Consider the following 26,831-nt stretch of genomic DNA (forward strand, 5'->3'; position numbering starts at 1 on the left):
TACTCATATGAATAGATACAGATTTCTGGAGAACAAAGACCTGGTATGCCACACTTGCTTTGTATCCAAATGCTAAAATACAAGCAAAACAGATGCACCAGTTCTGAGAATTGTTTACAGCAGCAGTTACACTTCTCCTAGAGATTAAGCTGCAGGAAAATGGCACAAAATTATGGCTGGACTCACTCATTTGTTACACTTCCACAAAATCTAATACACTGAGGCTCGTCTTGTACTGCAAAAACAAAACAAAACAATGCAGAATTTAATCTCTCAGATTCTTTAATGCTCAGAGTTGTTGTGTTTGCTGTTGTAATGTAATAAATTGGAGACTTAGTTGTATGCCCTTTTTCCATGTTTTTCTCCCCTCCCTGAAAACTGCTTATAAATTCCAGTTAAGTGTACATGAAATTAAAGACACTTTTACTATCGCTTTAAAAGAAAATCCTTCAAATAGAATAGAATAAACCAGGTTGAAGAGACCAATAGAACAGAATAGAACAGAATAGAACAGAATAGAACAGAATAGAACAGAACAGAACCAGACCAGGTGGGAAGAGACCTTCAAGATCATCACATCCAACCTATCATCCAACCCACCTTATCAACTAAACCATGCAACCAAGCACTCTATCAAGTCTCCTCCTGAACACCTCCAATGATGGTGTATCCCCCCCTCAAAAAAAACAAACCCAAACACAAAACCAACCAGAAACAAAACCCCCACAAACAACAAACACCCAACAAGAACACCACCACCACCACACTGCTTAGGATTATCTATTTATTTATTTCAGTTAAAACATACAATGTTTCATTGAAACTGTGTTGCACTCCCTGCCAACAACTGTAGCTAGACTGTTGGCCTCTAACCATACAGTGGGTATTTACATATGTACACAGAGCTACCCGAGGACATCCAAATTCGGTGGCCTAACAAGTATGTTAGATCGCAGAGGTTGTTAAGTTGCCACAGTCAGGATATCGCAACATCCACGGTAAATTTCAGAAGGAAGGTATTACGTGAACCTGAATGATGCTTTTCATGGACCCAAGTGATTCCTTTGTTTATTGCAACATATACATTTGTAATAAATACAATCTTAGTGTTTTGCTTCTTTGCACACCTTAGGTGTAACACATTTCTTCCACCTTTGCAAGCGTTACGGTTTTGCTGTAAAAGGATCTTTCCTTTGACGGTTCTAACACAGATGTACAACGCGAACCACTCCTTGAAATGGTGTAACAATCAGTAATGAGAGAGGAATATATACACAAATCCTGGATTCCAAACCTACATTATATACAGGATACTTACAGTATATACACACATACAGTTTATGTACATAGACTATCATAAATATTGAAAAATAGGCTTAGTTTTAATGGATTAATGTTTTATAAATAACATGTTACACTTATGACTGAAATATCATGGAAGACAGTGATGTCTAACTGAGGTGACAAAACAGTGGTTTAATACTGAAGCTGCTCTTTTGGGTGGTTTGTCATGTTGGTAACTTTATGTAGACAGGTTTGGGAAAAAAAAAAAAACAACCAACAAAAAGAAACAAAAAAGAATTAAAAAAACCCCCATGGTTATGTTGGAAATCAACCCAGCCAAGTGGAACTCAACTGCTGCAGGTGGAGAGCCAGTCATCAAATGACACGGAACATAAAGTCTGGAAATCGCTACATTCAGAGAATTAAGTGACATGTATGATACACTATGAGGTGTCATCACAAAAATCTTGCTCCTCTCTAGCTGCTGAGGAGTGTGCAGTAACTTCTCATTTACACCTCCTTCCTCTGGTATGGTTACTGCAGGTAAGGAGGCTATTTCTCACTTCCTTTCACTCATTTTAAATACTGGCAAGGGAAGTGCTTCATCCCTTATGTGCTACAAATTGCTCAAAGGTAGACAACATTTTAATCCTCTTCCACTTTCATACACTCGTGGAGAGGAAGAAGAAAAGCTGCCAAAGTACTGAGGAGGCAGATGCTCAGCACTTGTGTGGAGATCAGGTAACATGGGATAGTTAGCCATGGATGTACAGTACCTGAGGCAGAGAAGTACCTAAGAGGTGTTCATCAGTGCTGACTCCAGGATCTTTAATTGCCAGTTGAGTACCACTGAACTAACAATACAAACAACACAAAAGGAATCTAACTTCTCATTAAGGTTTTACACTACAGACTTAGTGACCAGTACTTACAGTCATGCAGAAGTAGCAGTACAAAATACCTGCACTTTTTTTTCATAGATTATTTAAATGGCTGGGCAGAGATTGACATTATCTGCCAAGGAGTGACCATCATCTAGATTTGTTCCTGATTAATTCTACAAAAGCAAAAAAATCTCAGGCACTGTTTAGTGAATCAATTACAGGCCCCTACTTGTTCCTTCTGACACAACGACCGCGTGGAACTTGGTGTATCGGATTTTGAAAGCGTCATGTCAGATAAAGACAGGTGACCACACTGCCATGATTATTTCATTAGTAATCTCTGTCTAGGCTTTTGTACCCAATATTGTGGTGGTTGAGAACCTCTTATAAGCCAAGTACACTGTTATACAAGTGTTATTTCTCTTCAACCTGGGATAAGAATGGAAGAGTAAACATGCACTACAAACAAAACAGCTAACGACAACCATACAGCACCTGTTTCATCAGCTAGCTAGCTAGGGCTCATAAGAAAACTTACCTATTTCTGAAGCAAACAAGTATGAGATGACTATCCAGCCTATGAGGTTATCTTTAATACTACTATACAGTATAAATTGGAAGAGGAATCCCAGTTGCATATGCGAAGAGAGTTTGTACCAAGCATGAAATACCGGTGCAGTTGTTTTGTGTATTTGACTCAGAAACAGAATAGTCAAGTAATTCAAAATCCAAAAAATGGATGAGTAATTGAAGAAATACTGTACAGTTTTTGAATATTATACAACTAGTAAACTACATTAGGACCTTTTTGTTTTCCCACAGAGTGTTTCAAGATAGATTGGACAAAAAAAAACCACCCCAAAACAATGCAAGAAATATTGCTACAACTGACGATGGACCTTATTAGTAAAGAGAACTCCCCAGGAAGGAGTTTATATTAATGGCATCATATGCTCCAGTGCCATTCAGTTTCTATCTACAATAGGAGGGGAAAAAAAAAAACAGAAAAAAAACCCAACAAAAGTAAACCCCACAAAAGCAAAAGCCCCCAAACCCTGTTTACTCAATTGCACTATTGAGTACCTCAAGAAGGAAATGTTAACACCACCTTTATGATGTCTCGATTAACTGGTTTTGTCAAACATAGCCATTCCAAAGGGTGCTCTCTTTAAAGCTTGAAAATTTGGGTTTCCACACCATTTTTTTGGGGAACTGTGGTAACTGTGGTTACTTAAATAAGCAGACAAATGACTTTCAGGGTTATTTTCACTCTACTTTGAGCTAAAGTGAATTGCATGGAAGCGTTTATAATTAAAGAGAATTTTGAATCAGTTCATTTTGTGTTTCAGCCATTAGAGGCGTTGTTTTAAAAATAAAGTTTCTTCTCATTATGCCTCTAAAGGAAGGCAAATTAGATTTAATTTAGGACACTGATTAAATATTTTTTTTAATGAGCTCTTCTGCATAATTCTTTCATACTTTTTAGAAAAAGAATTTTCTTAAAGTCAAAATAGTGCTTTTGAGGTCCATAAGAATTTTTGGTACAAAAAATAATAGCATTTCTCTCTCTTTCTCTCTCTCTCATTGGTTATTTAAACACTTTGCTGTAAATTAAAGTTTTGTCTCACATCAAATGGTTCCATTAGGCACATTCAAGTAAAACAACAAAATATCCAAGTAACAATGACGAAAGCCAAACATGGCTTGATAAAAGTCTACAGAGAGTTCTGTCCATTCTCTGGAATGGAATAAAGTTGTCACTTCCTTCAGCCAGACACTCACGTGGTTTTGATGTTAATATCCACTTCCATCATGCAGAATAGTTTCTTAAAGACAGAGTTCAAGTATTCTACAATCAGAAGAACCATCAACAAAGAATCTGCATTTTAAAGGAAGCTGAATAGCTCATTTTCATTCTCAGTAGGTATCTGAGTGAACACTGGCATTTGAAGTGGAGTATTAGAGATTAAACCAGGACAGTTAATGGCCATCAGACGAAACATTCTGGGTCCAGTCTAGAATAATCAGTGTCATAGAGCCAGTCATCACAAGTATACCACTTAAAAAGAAGAACGCAGCCTGAAAAAAAGAGAACATACAAGAAGCAGTTCAGATTCTGCTGCTACACCCATCAAGTCATACCTGTTTATGGAATAAATGCCACTGCTCACAGGAGACAAAGTTCAAGAGGTAAGAGATCACAGTAAACACAATGAGGAACTAGGTACTTTTCTCATACTTGGGGCCCTTCTTCCAATAAAAAAGTACATTTATTTTCAGCATAACAGACCTCACCCTCAGCTGAGGGAAGTTAACATAGCTGCTGCTCCCAGTCAGGCTGTGATGCTGTCCTGACTTGAATGTGACTAAGTGTGAGATCACTAAGAGCACCAGGAACAGTCAGGATGACCCATACAATTGATGAAGGTCAGTTCCTATGGGGTAAATTATGTAAATAATTCTTGAAAGAAAATGTAAAGGAGAAGGACAAGACTTTGTCAGATTTGCTCTTAAGGGTAATCTGCTCAAGTCTGGCTCTTAACAGCAACAGAAAGACCCAACTACTGCTGTGATCGAGGGGGTTGAGAGAAATCTCTGAAGTAAACCAAGCCTTGTGCTGAGTATCTCCTCTGGTTTGAGTACCTGTGCAACTCCCATGTATGAACTATGGTGACACTAAATGTCACCTCACTGATCACCTTCACCAGGACTTCAAAATTCTTAAAGGGTAAAGAAGGAATGTGAAGCTCTTGCTCTGAATTAGGAAGCAGGTTAAACTATTACATATTTGCCTATACATACCCCAATCTTTTGCACTGACTTCATTGGTTCCTTCTTCACTAATTTGATATAGAAGGCAGAAGGAAGTATAAAGATCAGCATGGCAGCTGCAGACGCACCTGTATTGGAAAAAGCACAGAAATAAATATTCATAAACAGATTAATTGGATTAAGTTTTCTGCATGTTCTGAGATCTGAAAGACTACCGGAACTGGGGTGATAATGCTTACCAATGAATCCGAAGATGTCTCGAATAGTAGGGACAAAGATGACAAGCACATTGGTAAATGCCAGAAGAGCAACTGTAATGGAACAGTGACGCCACCATCTGAACTCCTTCCCTGCCCACAGCAGCTGGGTAATGGAACTGCGGATCTTTTGAAGAAGGGAAGGAAAAACAAGAGTGCAAAACACAATTTAGTCTTCATTGTTGAAGTCAGTGACTGTCATCAGAACTTTCCTTCTGGAAGTGTTTTAAGGTAATTTTCCTGCAAACTTAATAAAAGCTGAAAGACATTAAAGGGTTTTTGTTGTTGACTTGCTTTTGTTTGGGGATTTGTTGGGTTGGTTTGGGTTTTTTTTTTGTTTGTTTGGGTTATTTTAGTATTTACTTCCTGCACTTGAGCAGTCACTCTGTGTTTATGGTCTGCTTCACTTTTCAGCGATTTAGATTTGCAAAGCACAGCCAGTAAGAGAATAAAACCCCAAGGAAAACCATCCATCTTAATCAAAAAACCCCAAACCACACCAAAACACCAAATCAAATAAAAACATAGTGATTTTTATAACATCTAAGGATACTCCTCAACAATACCGACCTAAATGGCCAGTACTCATGTTCACAAAAGCCATGCTGACTTTTATAAGCTGATAGCACAATAGTGCAAGTACTTTCACAAATGGACAATTAGTTCCACCTTACCAGTTAATGCATACCAGGAAAACAATACAACTGAATGTGTTTTATCTACTGCTTTGTAACTGTTGCCTATTTGTTTGATTTATTGAGTTAACAATAGGGAGACATTTAATCAAGCTCATCAACAGAAAAATCCTGTAAATTTAGTTATATAAATGAATGGGAATTGCCACATCAGTAAATGACTCTGGCAGGAGAGGTGATGAAAATAAACAGAAGACAGACTGAAAATTAAATTACTTACTGGGAAAATAACTACAGGTACAGTAAGGGTTACAGCCATAAGTACAGCGAGACGCACAATGAGAAGAAGAACATCAGCACCCAGATAAGCAGAGTAGGTGTGGAGCAGTTCTGGTTCAACTTTTCCTATAAAGAAAACAGTTATGTTAATTAGATGTAGTTGACATACTGCTCAAACAACTGTTTCTGCTCAATATCCTGAACAAATTTTACAGTTACAGCAATATGAATGGAAAGCCTCACCAGGTCCTGTAAGTGTACCTCCATTTTACACAGGAATAACTGGAGGCACTCAATCTGTTTCAATCCTGTGCTTTGGGCCTAGTGCTACGACTGATTTCTTTCTGTGTGTGCATTTATACAAGTATTTATAACCCTCCAACAAACAGTGTATATTTCCAGCCCTTAGTAAATGCTTGTTTGTTCTGACTTAATAATACTGTGTTTCTGCAGAACAATGAATTTAAAAGGAAGCAGAGAAGATAACACTCACCGTAAAATGTCAGGTATCCAAAGAGAGCAGCCAATAAATACATGAGGAACATGGCAAAAAAAGATACGTAGGACACGTTCATCATTCTTTTACGGCTTCGGCTATAAGAAAGAGGAAAAAGAAACATTATTCTGCTGGAAGAGAAAGAAACTTCATTATCAGTGAGATTAAGCTGCTCTATACCACTTTTGTTTCTTTAGTGACATTACAGACATGTAGCTAATGTTTACCTTTTCAGTTCTTCGTAGATAGGAAGAATTGCAGGATGGCAGACGAAAGAAAACGTTAGGATTGGGACAGCATAAACAGTCTGAAAAACAGAAGTGGTTTTTTTTAAGTATCTCATCAGATACTGGAAATTCAGCTTTTTGAAACTGACCAGTGTGGGTTTTCAGTTTTGACTTAGGAATCAGTTTTGGTTTTGACAAAGACTAGCTATTCTTTACAACTAAACTTTGGCAGAAATTAAAACAGGTTAGTATTTTCTTAAACTCAAGAGTCTGAGGTACCAAATACTCTCAAGTCTCACTGAAATCCATGCTGAATTGAATGCATTTGCATTCAGAATTACCATAGTATCATAGTATCATTCAGGGTTGGAAGGGACCACAAGGATCATCTAGTTCCAACCCCGCTGCCCTGGGCAGGGACACCCCACACTGCATCTCAGTTCTGCATCTCAGTCTTAAGCTCTCATATCTTGACCTTGACATTGGCTATTACACATACTTCTTCCCCACATACGGAGATCGATCCCTGTAATTGGGAGCATTCATGAGAGTCAAGATTCTGTGACTGTGAACTTAAAAGTCTATTCCAAACCCTGGCATACATTTCCCATTTGCATGCTTTCACTTCATCTTCTTCTCCAATCTACTTTTTAAAATACTTCACTAATTTAATTGAGAAAGCTTGAGAAATGCTGTGCTGAAGAGAGCAATGTCTGTGGCCACTCATCTCAATCAGGCACCTCAAGCTCCTCTAGTTTCTGTGTATTCAGAATGTGGAAACCCTCAGTCTACAGAATGTACACAGCGCCTAACCTTACTGGAACAGATAGTCTCAGCACATTACAAGTTTACAACTCAATTTATCTGTGGTGTTTTTCAGTCTTTCTTAGTTATTTTCAACAGACAGTCTGATTTTAAGTCAGTTACCTGTGAATTGAAGATGAAATACTTTGGCTTGCACATATCATCACTTGTTATGTTTTCATCGACCAAAGGTGCCAGCGTTGCATTTATTAACGTCATGTTCACGATGTTACTGTCCATAGGACAAGGAATCTGAAACATCTTCCAAATTACCTAGAAATCAAGTCATGTATTTACTATTAGTTTCACTAATGCAGTATATGAAACTGTGTTTGACTTTGAAATGCAGTTTTCTTAAGTCTACTACAAGATGATACTTACAACAATCAGGAAGAAGACCATACAAAGTAAAGAAAAGCCACTGGTATAGCCCAAATATCCTGTGTTCAAGAAAGATAAACAAAACAATAAGCTAAGGTACAATAAACAGAAGTACTATACAAGTCATAAGATTATGACAAAATATATTCTGTCAGTGGTCTCTTGCCATTTTCTGAGTCTTACAAAGGAACAACTTAATTATTTATTGACTTTATACTAATCGAAACCTGGACCTGAAAGTTCTATGCATACAGGGAGTCTGTAATATTATATATGTAAAACAGTAATTTTTGATAAAGCATCAGCTATTAACAGTATCATAGTATCAGTCAGAGTTGGAAGGGACCACAAGGATCATCTAGTTCCAACCCCCCTGCCATGGGCAGGGACACCCCACACTACATCAGGCTGGCCAGAACCTCGTCTAGCCTGGTCTTAAATACCTCCAGGGACAGGGCCTCAACCACCTCCCTGGACAACCCATTCCAGGGCTTCACCACTCTCATGGTGAAGAACCTCCTCCTCACATCCAGCCTGAATCTCCCCATCTCCAGCTTCATTCCATTCCCCCTAGTCCTATCACTACCTGCTACTGTTTGGGATCTACGATGCAAAAGGTGACTTCTGTTTGCATCGAGGACAATTTAACTTTCCAGGGCTAGCATCCCTATCCTGCTGTGACTGTTACAGGATAGCTAGCAACCATATTCTACTAGTTTGCTACTGACCAAAGTAGGTCAAACTTTGTGGTAAGCAAACAAACAGAAAGTTAACTGCTTAAATTTGTTGTAAAGCTACCCTGCCTATTCCCTATCTACCATATCTATTGTCCTTTTGCTTCCCACAAACATATCTGTAACTTAAGATACTTAGATCTTTCTATATTCTTTTTTTTCAATAGACTGACAGAAATTACCTAAGACACTGATTAGTCCCAAGAGACAGGTTGGGAGACAGTTCTTCATTTACTCAGTACTTCAAGACTCAAACATGCTATCAACTGATTTCCCCAACAGCACTTTCAATGCGTTTTTTTTGACTGTACTCTGCTACTCACCTAAATTTTTCAGTAAGGACAGTGGAAGAATGAGGATGACGGACACCAGCAGCACTAAATAGTCACCGTTAAGATACCACTGTCTGTAGAAAAAAGGTAGGGCTTGTAAGAAAGGGAATTATTTAAACATTTGCAGTTTGTCTTCACTCTTTATTTTTGTCAACATATGGCTTCTTAAAAAAACAAATGTAGCACCTGATGTCACAAAGGATTAGCAGTCAACTTGCTATATGGACCTAAACCCCTACAATACTTTCTTATCTCACCCCAAACCTGCATTGTGCCTTTCCTTTAGTGTCCTTTTCTAAAATCAATATGCATCTGGAAGTCAAAAGACAGGAAAGTAAATGATTGGTCAGAAAAATTGTCAGCTGGGATCAATCATGGAAAAAAAAAACCACGAAAAAGTAATTTGTGTAAATGTTGGTTCCAAACTCTCCAGATGTATTAGAATATGGCAGGGCCCCAGCAGGGCAGTGGTCCACTTTCAAAGGAAGTAAAATTCTGCTGGGTGCCCTGCAGGAGTTAAAGAAAAACAGGTGAGGGCTGGAGTTAAGGCAGTAGCTCAAACTCCCTGGCTGAGAAAACTTCAGCAAGCACTGAGAGTCACTTGGAGGCACGTTTAGTCCCTTATAGTAGGGAAGCTATGCAAAGAACCTGAGAAGTTTCTTTTCCTTCACAACATTTATTCCATAGGAAGCAGCAGCTACATTTTGAGGAAACATTTTTGAGTGTTAGAAGATTAACTCTTCCACTGACATGCCAAAACCCCAAATTTAGATCTGTGTGAACAGAATATAATCTCACTGAGCTAACCCAAAAACCGATCTTGAGTATTTAATCGTGGCAGGGTAACTGCTCTCCTCACCTTGTCCTACAGGATCATTCTGTATGCTTTCAGCAATTAAAGAGTTAACACTAAGCATATACTCCCAAATATTAACATTTGCCATCTAACAGTACTGATTTTAAAATGAACCCTGTATGATTCAGGCAAAGAAAAATCAACCACCTCATTGCAAATTTGTGCATTCTAACTCAATTGCTGAATTGCAAACCTCTATATGGTAGGGGAAACATGGACTTTTAACAGACTTGCTCTGGATTTATGTAGTATGCAGAACCAACTTGGACATCTTTTCCCCCAGTTTTATCTGGGATAATTACACATCAAACATGTATTTTAGAAAGCTCAGATGTGCAGGACATTAGTGTCATCTACCTTTTGTTGTCTTCTTTTTTTTCCTCCTCAAAAAAACCCCAACCAAACCCAATGTAGTCATCTTGTGATGAATTTTAGAGGCATCACAGCACACTCATTGCATTTGATACAGTCGTAAGAACAGACATGCCCCATGTGGGGGCCACCAGGACTTCTAGATCAAAGACTTAGAAAGTTTTTCTGTGCTGCAAAGTAAATAGTGGGATTGCACAGCTTTCAAATACAGCTGGGTAGTCTCAAAGAATGGAGCTAGTATTTGTAATAGTCTCAAGAATTTGTGAGTATCTTCTACAGTAAGCATTATTTTGGGACATTCAAACAAGTAAGTGCTTACATTTTAGGCACCAGGCTGCCAGAATGGAATCCATGCCAATGGTAGCCACCCAGACTCCCCTAAGCAATGCATGGAGAGAGTCAGTTAAACGGGGTCCACAACTGCCAGAGCACTGAGAAAAATTTAATCAGTGTACAGTTACCTAGTATCAGCCAACAAGAAAACACTTAAGATACAAATCTCAATCTTTTGTCTGTCAGATTTGCAGAGCAGCAGCTGTATCCAGTGAGATTCACAGCCTTTAGTTTTCCCTCTTAAACTGAAATAAATTTTGAGTTCTTCTCTGAAGATGAGACAGTTAAAAATACTTGCCTCCAAGCCCCCTTGCAAATACTGGCTACTTCAGGGATTTCCTTCAGAAGTGGAAAATAAGGACCATAATTCAGCCAAGGAGGGAAATGAACCTTCCCAGTGAAGAATTTGTAAACATTACACCACTAAGTAAATGGAGTGGGTGCATTGAGTACATTAAAAAAAAAAAGAGGAAAAAAAAAAAAGGATGGCTAGCACTGTTGTTATGACAGTATCTTATCAGCAAGCTGTATCAACACCACCAAATGGCTTGAACCCCTTGGGGAACACAGGCAGAAAAATGCCTACCTTCTGAACTCAGGCTTAGGTGTAAGTTGGAGTCTTGAGCTGCTCAGCCCTCTCAAGACTGGGACACTTCAGGACAAGGCACAGAAGTACAACTCTGAAGAGTGAGATTTATAGCACTTAACTCTATCCATCTCAAGTCAGGCATCTTATTTTAGATAGCTGTTTTTACACACCCTCTCAATACAGATCGATATGAAAAACTACTCTTTGGAGATGCCCAAAATTGGTGTCTAAGCCAGGCACTGAATGAACCACTACCCAGGACTACCTTCCTCCACAAAGACCAGAGTAACAATGAGCTCAAAAAAAATCTAACTTTTGGGTAGTATGGTTAGATACAAATGAATGCTATCCAAGGCACCCACTTTTCAAGTGAAGCAAGAAAAGACACTGTGGAGCCAAGACATCTCGACCAGGGCTAAATTGCAAGGTGTCCATTGTTTTAGTTTTGGACAGATAAACTCTGTTGTGGTTGGATGTTCATTCCCCATGCATTTTTGAGACCTGTTCCTTAAGACATTCATTATATAACTGCATCTTAGTCTTGTATTTGATCATTTCCCACAACATTAGCACTAGAAAACCAAAATAATCAGTCCAAGCCAGTTGGAATGTAATCAGGAAAGAAAAAAAACAAACCCCAAAAACCAAAACCAACCATAACCACATTTACCTTTCCTTATTGAGAGTATGCACTGACTGGTACACGCATTAACACTTACCTGATGTTCTTTAGAGAACACCTCTCTGTGATATGATGCAATACCTGTATTTTTCTACCCTTTTTCCAGGACAGGCTGGATCTAAAGGAAGTGGAGCGCTCAGGGAAAGGGCAAACTTACTGTATCTCTGTCTGAGTAAGGAGCTACCCTACGGTGTACCGAACGTGGTCTTCGTATAAATATATATACAGTCTCCGTATTTGTTTCTCCTAATAGTTTCTCTGATGAGGAGTTCTAACACCTACCCTGTAGTCTCTTCGATGTTCATAAATGTCTTGATGACCAATGGTAACTCATATTTCACTATGAAGAGGTAGCTTGACATAGCTGTAGGTGAATAACATCATAGATCATTACAAATATAGAATATGCCACAAGATGCAAGAATCACATAACATGTTTCATAACTTCACTTGAACACAAGCAGTTAATGAACACATGTTGTGTGAAAAAAAAAAGAAAGAGAGAAAAAAGAAGTCTCCAAGAATAAGTAGGGAACAATTGCTATTGACAGTAAAGACATTTTAAGATCCTGTCCTCACCTCCAATGTTTTGCATTGTAATTGATCCAGAAGCAGCAAGTTTTCCAGCCATACCGAATGCCTTCATTCCCAGCTGTTCGTACAATAAAGATCCTACAACAAAACAGAATTATCCCATTGGAGGGGCATGCTTCACAAAGATACCATATGAAACAAACACCATGTGCTTGTGAAATACTACTTTGACATACCTCCTTCATTGGCAGTCTTCAAAAGGAGATGCACAGAATACAAAGAAAACACTGAGACAAACATCAGGAGTATTCTGGGGGAGGAAAAACATACGCACTTTTAATAGCTGTAATTGACTTACTGTAACCTTATTAAGTAAAAGCAGATCAAGCATAAAAATTAACCATACTAAAATATTATCTGAGGGGAAAAAAATGCAGATTCTAAGGCCAGCTAAAAGCATTCTGAAAACTCAATTAATGCCTAGTTTAAAAGGATTTTCTACTAAAATGCATTTCAGAGGCATGTCAATTCTAGTGTAGGATTAAACAATGCTTATATTCAGTGTAAAGTGGCATAAGCACAGGCAAATGTCAGGCCATTTTAATTAGCTAGACATGATACAAAGAATCAATGGAAATGCCTTTGTATCATTTTAAGGAACTATTTCTCTTATCTCTTCTTCTTCCTGTCTTTGTTCAAGAGCGTGTCATGCATCTATTGACCATTGAGTTGTGTCTTAACTTTTGTCTAACAAGATTATCTCTTGGTCTTAAATCAGCTTTTCAGCTTAAACCTGTGTTATGTCTTTTTCTAAGAGTAAGGATGAAACTGCAAAAGTCTACAAAGACTTCTTAGAATTGAAAATCTGTGTATATTCAAAGATGTGCCTTCAAATGTAAGTATGTATTTGCTACCATTAAAATAATAACTAAAGAAAAAATGCTTTCTCTTCCTATGTGCTTACATGGGAACTGGTACTGCCTTATCTTCCCCAGAAGCACATTTGCACATCTAAAATTCAGATCTCTCAACAACAAATCTCCCCAAAGAAATGCACCTCCTGGAGTAGCTCGCTAGGGGGTACTTCTCAACTGCTGAAGAACACGATGGAAAATTACAACAGGCTCAAAACTCCCTATCGCTTGAAATACCAACACAAGCAGAATTCTGCTTTACAGGAAGCCTAGGAATCAGCACATCTGCTTAAAAACGGCAACCTTCCTTTAGAGTTCTCAGAGTACTCTTTACATTTCCTTTAGCATCATTTTTAGCACTGGTGAAATTAGTAAACAGACCACAAAATTGGGAAATAATAACATCAGAGAAAAGCTTCACAGATCTGTACAAGGAATCTAGGAACCTGAAGCTGCTCTGACAATTTAACACCAACGCATGCACACAAATAAGCTTCTCTATTTCTGACAGGTAGAGATTAACCAAGACTTAACCATCAACTAGTAACAGCACAGCAAGATGTACAAGTCATCAGAACAGCATAGATCCTGGATCCCTCAGTTGTAACGTTGAATGTCTGCCCAGGGCACTGGCAAGATCAGCCAGCAAACCCATCTCGAATCTCACTGTTTCTGGCATACAGGCTGTTGTTATTCATTGATTCAGTGCTGAGACAAGTGACAAGTCACGGCACTGACACAAGTGACTCTGGAGAGTCTTCCAAGAACTTACTGCCTTAATCGCATCTGGATCTGAAGCTGTAACCTACTTATTAAAGGATATCTGTAATGCCCTCGGTGTCATCCTAAATTCTCAGTATTACCAGTGGTTGCTTTCCTGCCTCAGAACTATACAAACTACACTGAATTTTGGAAGGCAACAGGACACTTTAACATAGAATCGGAACTAATGTAAATTGGAAATAAAAGGTAACTGAACCACCTCAGCACCTGATTGTTAAATCAACAGTTTTGAATGTTTTTTTTCTCCAGGAAAAATGAGCCAAATTATGTGCAAATCTGTTCAAATATCTAACCTTGAATTCTTTTCTTTCCTCAGAGATGTCCTAATGTGCATTACGCTTGTTATATGTGCTGCGGAACATCTTTAGAGCATGAAAACGATGCGTAGAGAGATGAAGTATCTATCTCTTCTGAATTCATGCTGCCAAGCTGTTCAGTTTAGCATCATCTAAGTAAGCAAAAGTCTTAGCAAAAAACAACACATCATCATATGCTTAAAATATAATCCTTCAGATCAAAACTTTGTATCTTGGCAGTTTCCTGAGGAAACTTGGAACACCATGTTGAAACACTGTGAAATACCTAGAAGTAAATCTGACCTTTTAACTTTCTGGAAATCTGGCAACAGTGAGGCAAATTTCCAACTAAATGTTACTGTTCACCTGCTCTTGAACGTTCAGGACATTGATCTAGTTCCAGGAGAAAGATACAAAGTTTCTTTACACAAAGCCGTGGATTCCCATTTGCACTGGCATTACATGGTGCGTGAGTTGAACTGCCTCCAATATATGAAAAATATACTCTCTCAAAATATTTAGAAGCACTGTAATTGTTTCCTCATGCCATTTCCTGTTCCTATAGTCTGAAATCTGTAACTAAAAGCTGTTGCCAGCAAAGACATACCAATAAAGACGTGCTGGTTGTTCTACATCCCTCCCAAGCCAAGAGACAGCAATTTTTATAGGTTTACTCGACACCAGTCCCCTGAATAGAGTGACCACATCCCTGATTGGTAGGGCTGGATCACAGGAACCTTTAAAAGTAGATATGGCCAAAGGCAATATAATCCTCTTCCACCTTCATTGTCCCCTTCTATCTCCCTACAGCTTGATCCTGTAGCTCTTGTGCAATTAAGACCTCCACTAACTGAAAGATTTCTGTTGTCATTAATTTCAACCAGTGAACTCTGACAGGAAAAGCGAATGCAGACTCTAGTCTGTTAAGTAGACCCTCTCTTCTCCACTTGAATAATGTAATGCTCAAGGAAAATCTCAGTTGTTCACGAAGAAACTACAGCTATGTAAAGGAGAAATTGCTGTAAAATGTTTTGGGGGTTGCAAAACTTGTCATGGGTCTGTATGTGGCAAGTCCTTCTCATGGTTATCAGTAATCTCTGAATTTAAAACAAGCTGTAAATCATAAAACGCAACTCTGCACCTGCATGAGGGGCTGGGTATTCTGTAAAAGGTTGTGTTCTTCCATCACGTATTTTTCCATTATTAATTAAAAAGTAGAAGTATTTATTTTTATTTGCAACCAAAAGATACTTACATAAAAAGAGCAATTCCAGTGTTAGCCATGGCAAAAGAAAGACCAAGGATGCCACTACCCACAATAGCATTGCTCAGATTAAATACTGACATTCCAAAGGAAGTCGTACCCGGATGCTGAGAAAAGGGGGAGAGAGGTAATAATTAGTAGAAGGATACTAACTATTTCAGAACTAAAACTACTATAAATTTGGCAAAACAAGCTTTTTTTTTTTTCCTTTTTAATTCAGTGCTGTGTACTTACATATTGAGTTTCATACTTTTTCTTCCCAAGACTGGAGTCAAGCAAGAAATTTTGATTTTCTGGATCAATATCCGCATAGTGGCTGTAAAAAACATTGCATCATTATTGACTACGACGGCGGCTTGCATATTCACTTCCTGTTTAGCATTTCCAACCCACTTCAAAGGGAACGGAGAAAACCAACTGAATGACCCAAAAAGGAAGAAGCCCCCGCCTGCCATTCTTTCTGCCCAGCACACAAAGCATCGCGCGTGTTTACGTCCGCTGTCGTCTCCGCGTTTCTGTAAGGCATGTCAACACCCGACAACGCCAGCCCCGCAGCGGCGTTTTGCGGCTAAATCAGCCCGTGTCCGCGGCCGGCTCCGGGACGGCCGAGCCCCCTCCTCACCTCTTCATAGCAGCAGGCTTGGTGGGGTAGGGATAGCTGAAGTCGTTGCTGTTGGAGCTGTAGCTGCTGCTGTCCTCGTCGGGGGATATGTTGAACTTGCCCATCTCGGCGCTGCTCATGGTGGTGGCGATGGTGCCGGGGGTCGGCGGCCGCTCCGCTCTTTTGTCCTTGGCGGCGGGGCTCGCCGCGCCTGCGGAGGTGGGAGGCGACGTCAGTGCCGCAGCGGGCGCCGCGGCCCGTCACGTGGGCAGCGCGCGCCCGCGGCTCGGCGGCCCCCGCCCGCCGCCGAGTGGAAAAGTACCAGGCGAGCGCGCGGGACTAGGGGCGCGCGGGCAGACAAAGGTGAGCCCCGCGGGGAGGCGGGGCGAGGCCGGTGTCACTGCCCGACCTGCGCCGAGCCGTCCGCACCAGGGTACCGACAGCTGCGCCAGGGACCTGGGCGAGGCGGCTTGCGGTGCCACGCCGCACTCACCTTCCCCCACCCCCCCCGCCCCCTTCCTTCCACGACAGCGGAGACTGATGCAACACCACGGGGAAATTGTCACACTGGCTACTAGAGCCTCCAGTCCCGCGGCCGCCTCTGTTTACTTCCCCTTCTCCCTCCCCGTCGGCGACACCGGGCATCCCGGCGTTTTCAATGGGAAAATGCAGATCGGTCACGGGACTGCACCGCAACGCAGTCGCTTGGGGTTTTTCCACCCTATGCGCACCCGCGGCCGCATCCGGCAGGGTGTTAGGCGGCACCCGCTGGACAAAGGCGCGAAGGACCAGCCGCGCCGCGTCCGAAAACTCGCCCCGTTCCTCCTGGCGGCCGCGAACTGCCGGCACCCGTCGCCGCGCCGTACCTTCTCCGCAAGAACTTGAAAGCGAGGTTTCCTCCCGACGCCTCGGAATAAGGAGATGCTCTTCTCTTTGCTTCTGCTTCTTGCAAGTGAAAAACCTTTAACTGTGAAGCGTCAGCAAAAATAAAAATCTGAATAAATAGAGGTGCGTGTATATATATATAAAAGAAACACTTAAAAAGCCAGCGGTATAAAGGGGAATGAAAATATTGTGTCCGTGGCGCTCAAGTGAAGGCGTGCAGAGCGCAGCAGCTGTGTCGCTCCCGGTCTGACGGCCCCCTCGGGGCGCCGCCGCTCTTCAGGCAGGAATGTGGGCGCGTCATCGCGGAGGGGCGCGGCACCCGCCCGCCGCCGCGCCGCCCCCCCCGGGCGCTCTCCCTGTCCGACTGACCCTCTGTCACCAACCGAGGCCAAGGAGCGAAGGGTGCGTGGGGGCTGCGTGTGCACCGGCGGGTAAGGGGGAGCCCGGGGGAGCCCGGGACTGGGGCCACCGGCATATGACAGCGGTCGTTGCGCTGAGCAGCTCTCCCGTGTTTACATTGGAGTAATCGCGTTTCACAGCGGAAACAGGACGCTGCGGTGCTTGTCAAGAGCGCTCTGTCTGAAAAGCTCTTTCACCTGCTTGGTGCATCTGCAGCGCGACTGCAGCACCGGGTACACTCACCGAGGAGGCTTCCTCCCCCTTTCTACACTGTGCCTGCCTTCGGCACAAGGCCGGGCTCCAGCTCCCGCGTTTCCCAGTAGCATGATGCATGACAGGGGGTGAGGTGCCACCGACCCACTGGTATTCGCTGCAGTCACTTTCTATTTTTACTAACACGAGCAAGCAATGGTGCACGTGCAAGCGCGGATGCCAAAGGGCAGCCGATGGACTCCCCGATCGTTTCCTTTGGGAAGTGGTCCGGCACGACGGCCTCCTAGTGATGCGATGCAGGATAACCCCCACTATTGGGAGAGGAGGAATGAAAGCCATTCTGCTTCCCAAAGTAATCACTGCAGCAACTTTTGAGGGCTTTGCTGCTCAGTCGCCCTTCGGAGGGGGTAGCGGGGCTTCATTGTTTGCCCCAGTCTCCCCCACATGCAGCAAGGGTGCAACTCTAGGAGGAGACTCAGCTTGGGCAACAAGGGACCATTTGGCATTGTAGTTTCTTGAAGCTAAAGGTGTCATGTGGGGTGCACGTGCCCTGGCTTGTGCTGTCCCAGTTACAGCAGCACACTCCCAGGCAAGTCTGATGTTGCCAGCCTGAAGCATGGAGTATGCATATCCATCGTGGTCCCTCTGTGCTGCATCTCCCCCCGTTCTTTTGAGGCATCAAGAACTCATGAAAGGTGTGACAAGGCAGCAGGCAGAACAGCACTACTGCATGTCCCGGCGTCGGGGCGACCACAGGCTAACAGCAATAGCTTGCACCCTGGAGGGGCAGTGAACATCAGCACCACCACTGACACCTCAGGCCCCACTGGAGCACTGGGGCCCTGCGGGGGTTGGATGGGGGTGTGTGCGTGACGTTCTCGTGCGGTAGGGCAACGCCGGAGGTCTTCTGCACGCTCCACTGCCTGCCGCGGACCCCGTCGGCGACAGCTTCGGCCGCCGGGTTGGCGCGAGGCAGCAACAGCTCAACTGTCAGCCCCGCAGAACGTTCTGGAGCTCCCCGGCCCGCAGGGCGTGGGGGAGGAGGAGGGGGAACGCTGGAGGGGCAGGGCCCGGCTGGAGCATGCGCAGGAGATGCGAAGCCGAAAATTTTCCATCACTGCAGTTCTCCCCCCGCCCCCATCCGGCACGTGACGTCATCACCCGGCTATGCTCCCCCCTCCCCGGTCGGCTCTGCCGGTGTGTGAGGTGGGGCTGGGTGCGCTGTGCTGTGCTGGCTTCCCGCGCAGCCCCGGGGCAGAGGGGTGGCAGCGGCGTCGCACCTGCTTCCGCGGGAGGCTGGTGCTGCGGGGTGTGTGCTCCGCCTTGGGCTGGCGCCGGGTGTTGGTGGTGACGCCCGACTGCTCTTGCTGCTGGCTTTGGCCGGGCGCTGTGAGGGGCCGGACGGGCGCTGCCGGTCCCGACCACTCGGCGCCGTGGCCTGGGAAGGGGTGGTGTGGGCGGTGGTCGGGATCCGGGCGCCCCTTAGCGGGGTGCACCGGGGTTTGGCGGCGTTTTAAATCGCTCCGGAGCTCCGCTCGCTCCCATTCTGCCTTCCTGACCTCAGCGCCCCTTGGGGCTATTCGTCCCGCTTGCAGACAAGGCGAAGCACAGCTTGGGGTGCTTTAAGGGTGCACCAGAAGTGCCTGCAGCCGGTGTTTTTGGCCGTCCCGAAAACTTGGACAGCGCGGCAGACGATGTGCAAAAGCTACAGCAGTCTGACGGGTTAAAGCCTAGAGACTGCGCAGCTTCGCTTGGAAGTGCAATCACAGGGCTATGTAAATAAGCGTTACTACGGGGAAAGCAGGTCATACACACTTTTGAATGGGAACGGGAGACGCCCAGTGCATTTTTCAGTCCATCCCATTCTTCAGGTGTTAGCAGTTCTGTGGAATTGCGCTTTACATGGCAGAGGGCAAGGTGACCTCTTTATTGTGGGTTTGCTAATATAACAGCAAATGCAGTGACGCAGCCCTAACATTTTTAGGACCGCAGCATCGTTTCCAGGGCAAGCACACAGATGCGGTGCATGGTTAGATGTCCCACCCGATGCAGTTAATAAATACAGACAGGAGCCATCTTCATAGATGTGATCTGGTTGCCATGAACAGTACATTATCATAGTATCATTCAGGGTTGGAAGGGACCACAAGGATCATCTAGTTCCAACCCCCCTGCCATGGGCAGGGACACCCCACACTAGATCAGGCTGGCCAGAGCCTCATCCAGCCTGGGCTTAAACACCTCTTGAAAAAACTTTAAACTGGATTTTATACCAAAAATTTCACTATGCAAGTGCTTGATGTTTTTGTAGTAAAACTGCTGTCCTTTCATATGGAGAAGGATGATGAGGCTCTGTTGCTCTTTTGTGAGGATAAAAATTGGTAAAATACAGTTCACGGAGAGAAAATAGCTCTTTATCTAATGGCCCCGTTATTGGAAGGTGCACCATGCAACACGTGAGTGCAATCTGCGCAGCTCCAGAATATCGAGTCTTTAAAAATCTTTACTCGTGCAGCCCGTTTAATGGTTCAAATGGTCTGCTTTTTCAAGTGGTTTTAAGCAGTGCCTCACTGATTGAATTATAATTTTCTTGACTTTGTAATTGCCAAGAATGTCCTTGGCAAAACATACATACAGTGTGTTTCGTCCAATTTTGAAATGTATTTTGTAATCGGAATAATAAAAGCTAATATTCATCTGTTCCTCCCACCATAGTTTCAACGATCCATTTGTTTTCATTGTCTTTCTCCTTTTATGTTCTTTTTTCCCTTCCTTCTCATCCTCCCTACCCTTCAGTCACCCTCATCTTAATACCTTCCATTTGCTTTCCTTTTATTTTGTTCTTTTATGTGCCCATACTCCTTGCAAGCTTCCTTACAAGAAATCTGAGCCTTTAGGATTGTTAAGAATAAACTTTTCTTTTTTTTTTCTATTTTTTTTAATTGGGCAATAAATTAAAAATTCTACTTAATTTTTACCTGTACAACTGAGTGCAGCTCAATTTTTACAACACCTAATTAATGACTAACTTATAGGTTCTTTTATGATATCCTTACAAACAACGTAGCATTCTGCTGTGCGCTGTTAAATGCCAATTTGCAGCTGAGACTGTACTGTAGATTCACTCCTCACTCTTAACATGGCCTACTGGTTTGCAGCCTGCAAACCATTTAGTCTAAAATTGGATTTATTTTTTTATGTTTAAAAGAACAAGTAACTGACAAGTGCCTGCATTTTTCCCTTGCTTGTGTTTTAGTCAATAAAAGACCTTTATCATATAGGAGGTTCTGGTTTCATGCTGTTTCTTCCTACACATTAAAACAGACCCTGTGGAACACTGCAAAACTATCTGTAGCACATACCCAGCAGAATAATTTCTGTTTATGGTATGCATTGGAAAGGTATGTGCATGGTAATACTGGAAAAGTCAAGTCCATCCACATAGCTTTTAAATGATACTTCCTAAATTGCCCAAAGGATATCTAATGAAATATGTAATATGTTATGTCAAAGCAATCTGTACTAATAGCTACATAGCATTCATTTTGCTTGTGCCTAGTATGAATAATACAAAAAATCCCAAAAGAGTAAGGATCTGGATCAGGTGAAATCCTCCATACTGCTGAGAGTCTGGGGAAGGATGGTAATGCAGAGTAGTGACAGAGAGTTGAGTGCTATATTGTGTCCAGAATGAAGCATCTGCACAGTGATCTCCTTTGCATGATAGGCATGGTCTGCCACGAGGAAGAGCTGGAAGCATGAGTGGTCCACAAATGTGCAGGCAGGGCTGAGGGTTTCACCATCCTTCCCATCAGTTTGGTTCATTATTCTTACCTCACACGGACTGCCTGTGGCATTCAATTAATGAAATTATAGGTTCTGATTATGTTTTCTTAAAACTTCCACTGAAGCCAAAAGGTGTTACAAGTGTGTGAGGAATGCAGGAATGCATATCCTGCCTCTTGGGCTTTATGATGGTAAGTTGGAGTTACATATTAAACTTGGAATAAGCCTTAATTCTTTCCTTCTGTTTATCCTCGTTCAGTTTCAGTTTTGCAATATCAAAACAGCAAATCACTATATTAAGAACATAAGCAGCAGCATTCTTTTAAAAAAAAAATAGTGCATTTACTATAATTATAAATTGGATTTAAACCAAAAATAGGGTGAGATTCTGAGTGAGTTTTTAAGCCGTCTGATTATGCTGTTATACTGCAGTAAACTCAGACAGTGGGTGCTGCATGAGTTATATGCTACTAGTCATCCGCAAGAAATTGTCATCCTTAAATGGACATTGCCAGCTGCTACAAAAATAATTTTTACTTTATATTTTTAACTCTGGAACATTTTTGGAGGTTTTAAAAATAGCTTTCCTCCATTAATCTTGATTCATCTTTTCCACTCAGGAAACACCGTTGTTTTTTTTCCTATGTGAAATGAACATAAGCCTTAAAGGAACTATTTCTTGCCTTTTTGTTTTGGGGTTTTGTTTGCTTGTTTTGCTTTGTTTTGTATAGCTCAAATCTAGAAAAGCTTTGGGAGTGGTATTTGTAAATTAATTGAAACAGTCATTTTCTATAAGCCATGCCACATATTTTTGTTTAGACCCTTATGGGAGTAAGAGGTTCAGGTTGGATGTTAGGAAGAAGTTCTATACAGAAAGAGTGATTGCGCTATGGAATGGGTTGCCCGGGGAGGTGGTGGAGTCGCCGTCATTGAAGGTGTTCAGAAGGAGACTTGATGGGGTGCTTGGTGCCATGGGTTAGCTGTTTGGGTGGGTTGATGGGTTGGACACGATGATCTTGAAGGTCTCTTCCAACCTGGTTTGGTTTATTATTCGTTTATTATTATTATTCGTTTTTGTTCTTTAACTGTTTTCCAGTGGCAGAGTGTACAATTTAAGGCATACCTTTGTATTCCCAGGGATGTTATTGCTATAATTAATTACTGCAGTCTGTACATCAACATCACTTGCTTTGACAGCAGATCTTTGAGAATATTGTTTGCCAACTAAATAACACTTCACATCTTGGAAAGGTCACTTGCCTTTTTGTGGCTAATTTCTCAAAAATAGTGTAAGTTTAAGAAATTAGCCAGAATTCTGTGGACAAGGTTCAGTGCAAGAGCTGTATTCAGAAGGGAACAAAACTGTACATCTTGTGTAGTTGGCAAAATGTTCCTGTGCTTTACCAGTTACTGTGGGTGCACTGATGGGGCAAAAAAGGGCAAACAACAAGCATTTTATTTGGATGGAAAACAAACCCTTGGTGAAACAGCAAGATAAGTTCCTCACTCAGTTTTTCTTGCACAAAAAAAAATACAGTGAATATAGATAGCAATAAAAACATACTATAATTTGATCTCCATTCTTTTAGTATGTGTCTAAATGTGTATGAATTATCTTTATTTATTTCAATTGCTGATATTCTTAAGTATATTAAGATCTGTGTGACTTGGATCCTACTTTATGAATGACAGCTGTTATCTGCCCAGCGTAAAATTATGCTTATTTTATCTCTGATAAATAAGACACAGGAATGGCTGTTTAAAGTATCATAAAAGGTCCATAAAAATCTGATTACATTTTCTCTGACAGTGGCCACTAGAGGATTCCTCTGTGACAAAGGGTCAGAAGGAACATCGGACCATGCAGTTGTACATTGTATTAGCCTGTTGATTAGGATTGACTGAGCCGAAGTTTGTATCCATGTTTGTGTTTAATAGTTTCTGATACTCATCTGCACAAGACTGTTGAATTGCTTTTGAACCCATGTTTAACTTGACATTTAGCATAAGCACCAGGAAAGCTTACTGAGGCATTTACAAAACCTTTTTCTGTTTGTAAAGCTGTTTTACCCACACTTCTTCCTGATCAGTTCGTCTGGGATCCCCGTGGTCTGCACAGTAAGAGCTGGATTTCAATATCTGAAGGGGGCCTACAGGAAGGCTGGGGAAGGACTTCTCAGGATCTCAGGTAGTGATAAGACTAGGGGGAATGGAATGAAGCTAGAGGTGGGGAGATTCAGGCTGGATGTGAGGAGGAGGTTCTTCACCATGAGAGTGGTGAGACCCTGGAATGGGTTGTCCAGGGAGGTGGTCGAGGCCCCGTCCCTGGGGGTGTTTAAGAGCAGGCTGGATGAGGCTCTGGCAAGCCTGATGTAGTGTGGGGTGTCCCTGCCAATGGCAGGGGGCTTGGAACTAGATGATCCTTGTGGTCCCTTCCAACCCTGAATGAAACTATGAAACTATTTTATGCACCTTTGTTAAAATGTCCACAGTTGCCTTTCTTGAAGCCAAGTAATTCTAGTCAATCTGATAGACAGAAACCATTTTAGATCTTCAGTTCCTCTGGTTTCCTCTACTGGAGAAAAGATTGCTGAAGACGTCGTAGATGTCTTCTCATTTGCTGGAGAACAAAATTGAGACTTGGAGTCTTCTATAAAGTGGCAGCAAGGAGATTTTACTTCATCATTTTTTCACCATTGTTCTGTGTTCAGGCTGATGTATGGGGATCTGCATGTTCTGAGGCTTATGTATAGGGATCTGCATGTTCCAAGGAAGGACTTTTTATATTCTTTGTGGTAGGTCTGCGTATTCTAAATTGGCTCACATCCACATGCAGAAAACCTGTAACCCTTAATTTTATTTTATTTTGTGTTTTGGAAAGATGTTTTTTAGTTTTGAGAACCTATGAATGTCTTTTGTAAATTTTTTTTTTGCTTGTGGAAAGAAAAATCACTGTCCTACATGAGTGCAAAATGGACAACTCTAATTTAGTTAGAAAAGTCTGCATGGATAAAATCGTGGCAAAAATTAGGAATGGTTAAATAAATGAGTCTATACAGACTCCCTTATAGGCCATGAGAAGGTTTGAAATTCATTAGTGAAGAAATTAATAGATACACTCAGTGTGGTGGGAATGGCATTTTTGTTTGTACACATACCAGAGAATTTCTTTGCTTGTAGAGACATCGCCCCTCCTGTTTATCTCCTATTTGCAGAGTGCTTTTATGGACTAAGCAGCTGCTGAGTCACGCTTTCACTGAGTGACTGACAGCCCCTATTTCTACTAAGAATTGGTAGACTATCTCTCCTGTGTAGCAGAGGAGCAGCGTTAACACCCCTTAGGAAATGAAAGCATGACGCAGCGTTCTATCTGACTTCATTGAAAATGCCCTAAGCAGGAGAATGAAAATGTGTTTAGGCAGCCACGTAAAGCAAATAAAAATCTGCCCATGTGATATTATTTACTGGCAGTAATGGTTCATTATTAAAGAAAATAACACAATAGTGCTCATTTCAATGTGCTGAACGGGCAGTTTCGCAGCGCAGTTATTCAGTGGGAATTTTGCCTGAATATATGAGTAGTAATAGATCTGAGTGAGACATGGTGCTTTCTCTTGGCAATGTTTCTTGAACAAAGAAAAATATATGCGTAACTAGAGTGGTGAAGTCTAAACCTAGATAATCTACCCTTTATGATACCAATATATAACCTATACTGAATAGTTTGTGAGGCCAAAATAAATTATGAGAAGCTGTAAACATTGCCTTTCTCTTCGTAAATGTAGGAAGATTTTTATTATGGAACTATAAATGTGTCCAATGCATTTATTTCCCCTTCCTATATGGTGTTTTAAAAATCTCTGTTCTTTGAATGTGGGAGTAGATGTTTGGATTGTGACAAGCAGAATCCAGTTTACATTTACAGAAATACCTGCAGCTATTACTTGCTTTAAAGTCCTTTAAGCAGTTAGTTTATGTTGCTGCTGGAAGCATAACTGTTCCATAAACAGCGTGGTACTTCACATTTCATTTAGCCATTGCTTTTTTTGGTACGTGGGTAGGTATAATCTTTTAACAGAGACAGAAATTTACCTTTGGCCATTAAAGATTTTTACTGTAATTTGTCATGTAAACACATATCTTCAGGGGTTCATTGCACTCCTGCTGTATTCCCTAATATTTTTGGCAGTGCATTCAGTGGGGAAAGAATGAGTGCATTTATTTTTGGGCTCCCCAAGTCAAGAGAGATAGGGTCTTATTATATCAGCGTACTAGATATGCCCATCATTTATTTCCACCGCTCCCCCCCCCCCCAATATTCTTTCATATTGAAACTTGAAAACCTTCACTATTGCCAAAATGGTCTTAGAAAATATAAAATTAGAAGATTTTTTTTTCCCTCTTATAGAGGATGTATGAGACAGTATCCCCACAGAGAGAATAACTGACCTAGACAAAATAATACAGCCACGTAGAAAATGAAACTAACAATGTTGCTTTTCCACACCTATCCTTCTAGTTCCTCTAAGTCCATGCAAAACATCTTTTGTTCTGTTATTTGTCTGCTTTGCCTCCAACTGTCTACCTCAGGTCCAGGACCCTTACTATGCCAGATCAGATTGGAACCTTGTAAACCCTTAATGACACAGTTTTTATTTTATGCAAAGTTCTGAAATGAACATATATTAAGGCTTTGTAAGAAAATTTATGAGGCTGGAGGCAGAGGAGGACTGATTAGGAGGAGTCATGAGGAGGCAATCAAGTCATCCAGAGAACAGATCATCACTTTGTTCCTACATTTTGATTGAAATCTTGTCATGGATCCCTTACCACAGTACTCCCTAGGCTGAGTTCTCACCTGCATGTGTATAATTTTGTTCCCAATCATTGTTGCAAAATGGTCATACACCATCTTCCCAGAAATTGAAGGACCATTTCATGCAAGGCTACTAATGAGTCCCTCAAAGTGATGGGAGGAAGCACAAGGTAGCCCCTGGGTGCTAACTGGTTTCTAGCTAGTGCCCGGGTCAGGATGTTTGGCCTTGAGAATCAGGGGCTGTGAGAAATCTCCCTCTGCAGTTAAATGAATGCTGAAACCTGTGTTGTTTTTTACAGGGTATAGCGCCCCGGACCAGCCTGCCTTGGGACTCACAACCACACCCTGCCCATGTAAGCGCAGGTCAGATCAGCCCCTTCTTGCTTGCATGGTGTGGCAGGTCTAGCTGTGTTCAGGTTTTGT

The 26,831-nt window shown here is 41.9% G+C and overlaps 1 protein-coding gene across 2 annotated transcripts; it reads right to left on the minus strand.

The window, feature by feature from the left end:
* Positions 1–770: 770 nt before the first annotated feature.
* Positions 771–17,456, minus strand: SLC38A2 (solute carrier family 38 member 2). 2 transcript variants are annotated; one of them, XM_068170355.1, is made up of 16 exons: positions 17,176–17,455; positions 16,331–16,520; positions 15,943–16,024; positions 15,700–15,815; positions 12,688–12,761; positions 12,497–12,589; positions 12,200–12,281; positions 9,077–9,159; positions 8,020–8,078; positions 7,762–7,911; positions 6,835–6,914; positions 6,605–6,705; positions 6,113–6,237; positions 5,180–5,324; positions 4,971–5,068; positions 771–4,247 (listed from the first exon to the last, which is right to left on the minus strand). In XM_068170355.1, the coding sequence occupies exons 2-16, from the start codon at positions 16,447–16,449 to the stop codon at positions 4,149–4,151; spliced, it is 1,506 nt and encodes a 501-aa protein (XP_068026456.1). In that variant the 5' UTR covers positions 16,450–16,520; positions 17,176–17,455; the 3' UTR covers positions 771–4,148. The 2 variants fall into 2 exon arrangements, with proteins under 2 accessions (XP_068026456.1, XP_068026455.1); XM_068170354.1 differs by having other exon boundaries at positions 4,971–5,324; positions 17,176–17,456.
* Positions 17,457–26,831: the final 9,375 nt, after the last annotated feature.

This window comes from Melanerpes formicivorus, unplaced genomic scaffold (assembly GCF_026170545.1).
Source record: "Melanerpes formicivorus ecotype bairdi unplaced genomic scaffold, bMelFor1.0.p_v2 SCAF_3, whole genome shotgun sequence".
NCBI classification, from domain to species: domain Eukaryota; kingdom Metazoa; phylum Chordata; class Aves; order Piciformes; family Picidae; genus Melanerpes; species Melanerpes formicivorus.

Coding starts and splice junctions, on each gene's coding strand:
- SLC38A2 (XM_068170354.1), bottom strand. CDS start 16,449: ATGAGCAGCGCCGAGATGGGCAAGTTCAACATATCCCCCGACGAGGAC. Junction 12,590..12,687: donor GAAGACTGCCAATGAAGGAG/GTATGTCAAAGT, acceptor GTTTTGTTGTAG/GATCTTTATTGTACGAACAG. Junction 4,248..4,970: donor AGTCAGTGCAAAAGATTGGG/GTATGTATAGGC, acceptor TCTTTTTTTCAG/GCTGCGTTCTTCTTTTTAAG.